General features: G+C 32.6%; 1 protein-coding gene across 1 annotated transcript; it reads left to right on the top strand.

The window, feature by feature from the left end:
* The first annotated feature begins 4,456 nt into the window (after window positions 1-4,456).
* On the top strand, window positions 4,457-5,052 carry LOC110039241 (elongin-C-like). Its single transcript, XM_020744239.1, has 2 exons — window positions 4,457-4,779; window positions 4,864-5,052. The coding sequence occupies exons 1-2, from the start codon at window positions 4,668-4,670 to the stop codon at window positions 5,043-5,045; spliced, it is 294 nt and encodes a 97-aa protein (XP_020599898.1). The 5' UTR covers window positions 4,457-4,667; the 3' UTR covers window positions 5,046-5,052.
* Window positions 5,053-10,745: the final 5,693 nt, after the last annotated feature.

The raw sequence follows: 10,745 nt of genomic DNA on the forward strand, positions 1-10,745 counted from the left end.
TATCAATTTATATAAGTAATATATAAGTTAAGTAATATAACACAAGATTTTTTTATAAATAATGCGTTATTATATACTGTGACAGCGAAATAACACGTCTATGTGTTATATTACGGTGGTATCAAACAAGGAGAATATTTCCCAAGGAGAATATTCCCCATGTGTTAAACCACGGTAACACATGGGGAATATTTCTCATGTGTTATACCTCAGCGGAATAACAAGGGGAGGCGTTATTGACGGCTGTAATTACACCGACGGCTGAAATAACACGTTTTTGCGTTATAGACGACGGTTTAACCGCAAAATATATAAATTAAGTATAAATTTATAAGAGTAATATATCAATTTATATAAGTAATGTATAAATTAAGTAATATATCACGGTATATGTGTGTTATTATATATATTAAGTAATATATGTAATAAATTAAGTATAAATTTATAAATTTATATAAGTAATAAATCCAATATTAATAAAACCGCAAAATTAAGTTATATACGGTCATGGCATCAACATTATTAAATTTGTACTATATCAATTTAAATAAATTAAGTATTAAACACAAGCATGCGTTATTGAATTAGCAATATAAAAACTTATATTAGTTACGTAATAACATGAACTTGATAATATTACAAATAATACAAATATATGAAATACATGGACTCGATAATGTTACAAATAATACAAATATATGAATTACATGGACTCGATAATATTACAAATATAAATCACTTATTGAATCCATCAACAGTTGGGTATATCCTTGTGTTGGTTGTGATGCATCATATTCCTGAAGAAATTGAGATATTAAAATGAAATATAAATGCTAATTCCAGTGACTTATATGATACCGAGTTACAGTTATATACCCGACTGAGATAATCTGACATTTAAAATAAATTTGCCTCAGATGGTATACCGAGATCTTGGCTTATTGATGCTTCTTGATATTTTTTTATATACAATGATTTAGGTTAGAGAAAGACAATCATACAATAACTAAAATATCTTATACTATTGAAATATATACTTTTCTGGTTCTTATTTTTCACCCAATACCCTTTCCACATAGATGTAGAAACTTCTTTCAGCCTCATTTTTTGTCGGGTCATCCAAATTGACTTGGGCATTTGGTCTTTTTGTCTTTTTTAATTTTTTATTTATTTGAGGTGGTTTTCCAGCTAATGCGTCATTAATATTTGTAGATAGATGTTTAAATGTTTCCCAAAGCATCTGCTCAGTTGTTTCATTTTCCTGTGCTTTATTAATGAGTTGGTATGCAAATTTGTGAGAGTGTGAGCGAAATAGTAGACAATTTGCTGAACCACTGCTCTTTTGGGATTCCTTCAAATGTTTGTAGCCAATGTTGTTATACATGTTCCTTTTAGCGTGAACAGGCCATCATATTAAGAAATATTTCTGGGGAATTATCTTTATTTGCGCTACATTAAGCACATAAAGTAAGTGAGAACATAATATCCCCATCATTTCAAACTTTTTGCAAGTACAAGTGAGCTCAGAATTGACTTTGTCAAGTTTCACATTCCAGTGCTTGTTTGCTCCTTAGTTATCCAAATTCCCTACAATATATTCCAAGTCATTTTCTGGAAGGCATTCAATTGTCAGTCCACAGAGCCCATCTAATAACTGTTGCTGGAACACAAAGTAAAGCTTTCTCGAATAAAAGGTTGCAGCTTTCCTAAAAAATGGATTGCCTTTTACCACTGGTGTAATGACCGATTGATCACTTTTAAAATCCTCATCCTTTTCATTTCGGCGCCATGATTTCATAATATTTTCAAGACCAACAAAAAAATCCATGAGAGAGCTAGTGGGAAACACCGTGACAAATATTATTTGTTGACTCACTTCGTTGTGTTGATAATATTCTCATGTCAAATATTTCTTTATTGAAGGTTGTGGACCATTTATGTCTGATCTTGTACATGTCCTTTAACCAAATGTTGTTGTGGAGGTTCCCCTTCTCAATCATTGTGGCCCAAATTTTATCAAATTCCCCTTCGTATCACACTTGCTCATGCATTTGTAAAAGAGATCGCCCACATTCTTGACACCCAAAGGACAATGCACTTTTGAAGGAAATTTCTTATATATATGTCATTGGCATAACCTGTGTCGTGTCTGTGGGAGACAATCTTCAATGGCTCCAGCCATCACTTGATCCTGATCTGTGAAAATTGTCATTGGATACTTGTCACCCATTATTCGATAAATGTTTGGAATAATCAACTGAAGGTACCACTGGTCTCATTCAACAAAAAACCCACTCCAAAGAGAACATTTTGTCAATGGTGGTTCACCCCCACGAACCGAGCACAATATAAATTATACTCATTTAATCGATAGCTTGTATAAAAAGTTATTACGTCACCAAAAAATCATAATCAAGCCTGGATAACCGGTCGCTCCAGAAAAAGCTTGTGAGTTTGCCACGCTCATCAGTTTCAAAATCTCAAGCAAACATTGTATCCTCAACTTCCCTCTCCATGAACAACTGTGTTAGCGCATTAACATCTCCTTGCTCTATTCTTTCCCTTCTTTCTCTTTGAATAAAATTGTATGCATCTCTTTTCATGCGTTCTAGGTTCTCGACCCCCAACCTCCATGGCCATAAAGTTATATGCATCTGTTGCTCTAAACCCTGCTCCTGACATTGATCTAAGAAAATATGCATTTAACTCACTTTCTGCTAGAACACAAAAGATGCTTATCACCACTTTTGGTAAGAGGGTGGTTATGAATTTCAATAAAATTCTTAAAAGTCCAATTTTCTTTAACATCGATGTCATATCTAACCATGACTTGACATCCAGTCATTGTGTCACCTTTTCCAAACTTCATAGCATCTATCAGGCTTGACTCTTTCTTGTGGCCAGCCTTTCCGCAAATAAAATCTTTAGTTTTAATCTTCTTCGAATTTGGCCAATAGCTGCTATGGTTGTTTCTAACAGAAAAGCCTACATGATGTGCATAAGCACAATAGCATTCATATGCTTCTTGATCATTGTGCACAGCGGTACGAAGAAACGTCTCTGCGATTGGATCATTGCACTACACATCACCACCCCATTTTAAAAATAGTCAGATAGATATAAGACAAACAATAACAACACAATAACAATACAAAAACTATACAATAATATCACCATAACACTACAAACACTATACAATAACATCACCATAACACTGACACCACTACAATAATTCAATCCCTAAATAATAACGCCACTGTAACACTAGAAAAAGTAAACAATAACATCACATAACACCTCAGTATCACGACAGTAACACGACAAAAATACCTAAATAATACAACAATAACACTACTAGGACAATACAATCAATAAACTCTAAACGATAACACACTACACCCTAAGCTCTGACAATAACACAATTATAACACTAGAAAAACTTAACTTTAACATCACATAACACTTAAATAACACGACAATAACATGAGAATAATACAATAATATTACAAAGATAACATTACTAGAACAATACAATCCCTAAACCCTAAACCATAACTATGACACCACTATAACACTAGCAAAACTAAACCTAAACATCACATAACACCTCAATAGCACGATAATAACACAACAATAATGCAAAAAAAATACAACAATAACACAATACAACAAGAACACCACTACTACAAAATAATTCCTAAACTTTAAATGATAACACTAGACCCTAAACCATAACAATAACACCACTATAACACTAGAAAAACTAAACTATAACACCACATAACAACTTAATAAAACAACAATAATACAACTCAAAATCATAAATAAAACAAGCAAAAAAAAAAACACAACCTTAACACTATAATAATCCTCAAATCTAAACTAAAACAACAAACTTAAACACAAAAAATAACACTATGCTAACTATAAACTAAAACAACCCACTTAACAATGCAATGCAACATTAAAATAAACCCTAAACTAAAGCAAACTCACTTTTGGTTTAAGCTTCTTCTCATTATTTAATGATTCCATTTCGTCTCCGGAGAAATCCAACGCACCAGCTTGATGGAATTCTCTTGTTTTGGATTGGCGGCGGCATAAAGTGGGACACTATGACTTTTTGGTGGGATTCTATACGACAAAATGTCACTTTTTCTAGCCTGAAGTGGGGCCGGGTTTCGGATGGGCCCAGTTGCCTATCTTAATTAATTTATTTTAGGGCCCGTTTGGGGCAGCTTATAAGTGCGGCGACGCTTTTGAAAACACAGCCTAACCATTTGGTTTGTGCGTTTTTGAAAACGTTGTCTGCCGCATTTGGATTTTTTACACTAAACGCAGGTCGTGGGTCGACCCTCGCGGTTGACCTGCGGGCCACGTTTGAGAATAAATTATTTATCTTAAAACGCACAAACTGCCCCCAAACCCAAAATGCCCAAACAGACCTTAAGCGAGCTTGTATTCTTGCATTCGACTCCCGTTCAACTCTGGCAGCGGTCTCCGGATGAAATAAGCGCTCGATCGAAAAAGGCTCATTTACAGCCGCCATGGGCAATGGTCGTCTTCCATGCGCTCCTTTATAACGGATCGCAACTGCGCCGAGGCCGCGGAACCGTGGACCCGTCGTATTGAGGAGAACGGGAGCTAACTAGAGAGAGAAAAAAGAGATGAAGAAGGAGGAGACGGTGAAGCTCATCAGCGCCGAGGGCTTCGAGTTTGTTGTCGACAAGAAAGCTGCCATGGTCTCCCACACGATCCGCAATATGCTCACTTCTCCAGGTATCTTCTCCTTCTTCTTGGAAAATTAATTCGGGTTAGGGTTCTGATTTTCTGACTTTGGCTTCTTTCGATCTCGTATGATAGGTAGTTTCGCGGAGACGCAGCACGGCGAGGTTACTTTCCCAGAGATTAGTACTCCAATTCTGGAGAAGATCTGCCAATATTTCTATTGGTCGCTTCAATTTGCCAGGTACCTGTTCATCATCTTCTTATTTTTCATAATTTTCTTTCTGAACTGCAATTTCATATACCTTAAAATTAACTAGACCTGGAGACTGGTTAAGCAGAATGGTTTTTCTTATTTTCTGATTAAGTTGGGATGCTCAAGTTTCTCCTCGTACCGTACATTCAAAATGTAATTATAATACCTATCATATACAGTAGGAAGTCTTTGTTTCTGAAATACAGAATCCCCAAGTTTTATTTTTTTTCCTCCTCGTGAGTTTCTTATGTTGATTGTAGAGGTGTTAATTGAGAATGACTTTTATGATTAAGTTATTGCATTGTCACTTATGCTTTGGCTTTTTTACCTATATTCCTCTTAATAATGCGGTTATAAATTGAATATTTCACAAGAATAGTTTGTTATTACGTTGCCATGGGTTTACCTTGCCCTTTTAAAATGTCATTAATAAAAGGAAGACAAGGGAATATTGCTCTTTTCAGTAATTTTATTGAAAGACATTGCTCATTCTAATTCAAACATTCTATCTCAGTAAGTTATGTAACATTGCCTTTATTTTTTTAGTTTTGATAGTCATGTACATTTTGTATTTTGGATTCCTTATCATGCTTTTTGTTAGCATTTAAAATCTTTGTACATATTACATTACTACAGCCATAGATTAACTATTAAGGTTGTACTTCTACGGTTATGACTTTATGGACCTCATTGATTTGGGTGTGAGCCATTAAAGTGCTTGATGCTCATAATTTGGTCATTAATTGCTTCAAAATTAATTTAGTTTGTACCAATTCAAATCAATTAAATCAATAATCTACAAGTTTAACTTAGTTATTTCAAGCAAAGGGAAGATACTTTGGAATAAATAACTTCAAATTATTGCATTTTGATTAAATTTTATTTGATTTGTATTAGTTTTTAGATTACTTGGTCATCCATCATCATGTACATTAATATTCTTAGTTTAGCTCTTATTTCTACTTAATTGGACAAATTTTATGGCTTGAATTGAAATTGAAGTCAAAGCGATAAATAATTTTTTTTTCTCAATTTCCAATCCTATTAAATCCAAATCTGACTCAAGGTTGAATTAACTTGATAAGCATATCTCAAGAAATAAACTTAAAGGATAAGTGCTTTGAAGCTCTTAATTTAATAAATGTGGCTATTGCCATCCATCAGAAGGCTGAAAGATAATTATGGCTGTTTTTTAGTGTGTGTGTCTGTATCTATAACTATATATTTATAATATATATATATGTATGTATGTATGAATGATTAAAATGAAGAAATGCCTCATATGTTTTGTACGATATGAGTATGTCTTGTAGATTTAAGTATAAATTTAAGAAAACCATAATTAGGCCATCAATATTGTATAAACTCAAATATTGGGCTGTAAAAATGTTATTAATATTTAGGTTTAGTGCGGTAGATATGAGAATGTTAAGATGAATTCATAGCAAATTTTGTAATGATATATTAAGAAACAATTCTATGAAAGGAGATGTTGAGGTGAGATTTCTTAACGACATGATGATTGAAAATAAACTCAGGTTTCTTGGACATCTACAATGAAGTGTAATAAGTATGTCCATTAGATGAGTAAACAAATCATTTCAATGAATCAGGAAGTAGAAGTGCTAAGACTTGGGACTACTTGAATAGAAGTTTTTTAGAATAATTCATATTGAATAGATTTAAAAATTTAGAAATCACTCCACAGGAGTGAATGAAAATGAGGGCTTATAATGTTGATCCAACATAGTTGGGATGAGGTTAATGATGATGGTATGATAATTAAAATTGTGCATTAGTTAGTCAAAGTAGAAAAAATAGTCGACTTGAACTTATTTGGTTAATTCAACTCAATTTTTATCAGTAATTGGGTCAGTATTGACCTTCATTAAATCAAAGAACAAATTTATCGATGTAGAAATTCACATTAGAGGAGTCGTATATATGTATTGGTCATTGGAGATCAAGGATTCAAGACTTGAGTGATGAGACATGCTAGGAATTTCCTCTTTTTTGAATTTTACTGTAATAACTAATAAATAAATAAATAAAATTAATAATGTTATTATTATTAGAAATTTTAACCAATGCACTCATTTTGAGTGAGAAATTAATGCCTAAACTATTTCATTTTAAAGAGAAGTATCCCATTCAAAGTGAAGAAGGAGACTCAGAGTGATCAAGAGTGAGAGGAGGAGGGAGGAGGAGGGAGACTTACATGTGAGGAACGAAGCCGAACGAGGCGACGTCGTAGTCCAGGTGAAGGAAGCAAGGCAACTTTGGCATTTTCCAAGTAGGGGAAGACCAACCCTAGCCGAATGGAGGAGTGGCGTGTGCATAGATGCGACATCGTTCTGTGCCGAGGCGTCAAGGTGAGTCATGCGAAGAAGACAGAAGATAGAAGCATTGAGAAACTTGAGGCTTCAGTGAAAGAGAGCCCGTTCCCTTACTAATCAAAGGAATAAGCGACGAGCGACTCGGTGTAAAGGAGGTGAAGAAGGGAGCAGCTCTGTGTGGGATAAATTATGTCGAACCAAAGATGAAGGAGAAGAGAAAGGGAAGAATGGACGAACAAGAGTTGAAGCCAAAGGCGTCAAAGCACTAGAACAGAAGTATCGAGTGACTCGTGCTTTGATCGTGAGCAGGGTTTGGCATATGTTCGGGTAAATGTCTAAATCAAGGTATAAGGCTAGGATTTGATTTATTTTTTTATGTATTTAAGTTTTATTTTTGTATTAAATTGAATTTATATAAAAATTTTAATGCATTTTCTTATGCAAAAGAAAATCAGAAAATAATAAAACGAAAAGAAATTTAAATCTCGGAGTTAATGTTAAATTTAATGAATTTAATGTGAATTAACATTATAATAATTATTATTATATAATACATGTAAAATAAAAAAAGAGAAAAAAATATCTTCTAATAATAAAATTAAAATATAATTATCTAATAAAAAAAAGAGAAAAAAATATCTTCTAATAATAAAATTAAAATATAATTATCTAATAATAATTCTTTATGCATTTAACTATAGGTTCTTAGAGATAGTGAAGAGAATGATTAGCAAAAGAATCATCAGTGATTTTAGTAAGTATTTATGTTCTTATGCTATAATAATTTTTTTATTATATACCAAATGTGTTTTTTTTTACTGTCACTAGTTATGTTGAAATCACAACAAATTCATGATTTATGATTCTATCTACTTTTTATTCATAGTGTAGAAATTATATATGTACTCAATATTTTTTAAATTGTCATAAATATTGAATGTTATACAAACCTATTGACTCTTATATAAATCAAAATGAAACAATCATTATTAGAAAATGATTTTATAATATATTTGCATGTACATGCTTCATTATGATTGTGTTCACCCATTTATGATACCAGCGAAAAAATGTTAAAATACCCGTGCACATAAATGAAAAAAAGTATTGGTATTAAAGCGTCTTAATTGACATAATTTTAGATGATGTTCATGTGACGGTTGTACAGAATTAAGATATGTTACAGATATGGTAAAATACATTGAATGTTATGAATTATCTTAAAAATTATATCTGAAAAAGTAAACTTTTAACTATTTTTGTATTGATTTATAGTATCTTTGACTAGTATGCATATCTCTTTCTTTTTGTTATATTTTTATGGTTTATCAGTATGAATATTCACTAGCTATGACTAGCTTACTATTATTTAAAATTAACATTTTTCAAGTCTAATTATTTAATTAAATGATGAATAATAGATGATAAAATATTTGTAGATGTTGACAATTAGAAATGAGGTAAATTTAGTTGTATTTCTTTAATTTATTTTTTTTGTGACAATTTTATTTGTTAAATGTTAGTTATAGATGATGAATATGAAAAAAGTTTAATTTACACTGTCTGACCGTTTATATTTGTCGTAGTGAAGTCCAAGTCCCGGGCTAGGACGTGATAAAAGTGGTGTCAGAGAAGGTTTTTGATTAATTAATGTAATCTTGATGAAAGAGTCAATACGATAATTACAAAGTAATTAATATTAATAAAATTGAAAATTTAAGTTGACTTTAAGTAACATACTATGTTATATGTTAATTCTTGCCCCCGAGATTACAGAAAGAAGGGAGCCTAGTTAAAAATGAAGAAGTACCACCTATTATAAGACCAATACCCTGACCCAGATGATGATGACGATGACAGTTTATTCAGAAGTTCATACTAGAGTTCGGTGAGAATGAGACAGTTGCTTTGGATAAGTACCTAAAAATATTGCAAGATTTGTGTCTTCCATTATTTAAGAGAACTAAATATTCTATTTAAGTGGAGAAATGCATATTTGAGAAAATATTAGATAATATGGCCTATCTGAATAAAAAAAGAGCATTATTAGCTACATTTGTGCTAGATTGAGAAGAAGAAAAGTGGTGGTGTTGGCAGCGTCAGGATAGATTGGGAGATGAACTCAATATAATGGTAAGTTGAGAGGATTTTGTAAAGTTTTTCACATGTTGGCTTGTACTCTTATTCACTCGAAGACCGATGCAAGATAAATTCATTAAGTTAGTGTAATGAGAGAATAAAATAATGCATTATGAATTAGAGGTCACCGAATTGTCAAGGTAAGCCCTACAACTATTATCTATTGCAAAAGAGAAGTGTTGCAAATTCTTTTCTAGATTGAAGGATTCAATCAGATAGCTGTTGGTGCCATTGAGAATTGATGACTACTCAGCGTTGATAGTGGGATAGATGAGTGGAAATCGATTATTAGCTCACCAAAAGCATAAAGATATACATAAGAGGAAGAATATTGATTAGGGAGAGCATGTGAATTAATCAGAGGGATCCATTGGGAAGAAGCCAAAGTCCAGCTCAACTGGATTTAGTTGAGATATGACTCAGAGTATTGTAGTCACTTGTGTTAAATATGAAAGACAACATAAGGGTGAATGTTTGATGTGCTCTACCACATACTATTGGTGCTTTCAGCCTTGTCACGTAGCTGGATACTGATCTTCACTTGGCCAAAAAATCTTGGAAGAACAGAAACCAGCTGGAGCTCTTTCTTGGAGGACCGCCCGTGGGCACAGAAGGATAGAGTCTACTGCTTTACCTCCAACTCAGGTTCAACTAAGGCAACCTATTCAACCTTAAGTTTATTTCATTAATGGTAGAGCCTGAAGAACCTGCCATTGATGTTGATATAATTAGGGATTAATGAGTGTTATATTTTATCACATATTACAGGAGTGCCATTATAGTGTTTTTTTTAGCTGATGTATGTTGTTTTAATTATGTTACCTTGTTTTAGATGTGATGTTTTTCTGTATTAAGTTGTTGGGGAAAGTTAGTTGAGTTATCTAGTTTCAAACCTTTATTTTATCATATTCATTTTTCATCTTAATGAATGAGATGTAGAATTCTAGTAAGAAGTGATTTGAGGTTTAGAGTCGATTTGTAAATTTGAGGATGAAATTTTTATAAGGAATGGAATTGTAATAAATAATAAATAAATAAAATTAATAATGTTATTATTATTAAAAATTTCAACCAATGTAGTCATTTCATGTGAGAATGAAGTGCTTCGCAGTTTAAGTGCTTCGTAGTTTCATTTTAAAGAGAAGTATCCCATTTGAAGCAAAGAAGGCTCAGAGCTATCGAGAGCGAGAGAAGGAGAATAAAAAGAAGCAACAACAGAAGGAGAAGAGGAAGGAAGATGAAAACTTGCCTGTGAGGGACAAACTCGAGGGAGGAGACGATGTAGTTCA

The sequence above is a fragment of the Phalaenopsis equestris genome, unplaced genomic scaffold (assembly GCF_001263595.1).
Source record: "Phalaenopsis equestris unplaced genomic scaffold, ASM126359v1 Scaffold235902, whole genome shotgun sequence".
Lineage (NCBI taxonomy): Eukaryota > Viridiplantae > Streptophyta > Magnoliopsida > Asparagales > Orchidaceae > Phalaenopsis > Phalaenopsis equestris.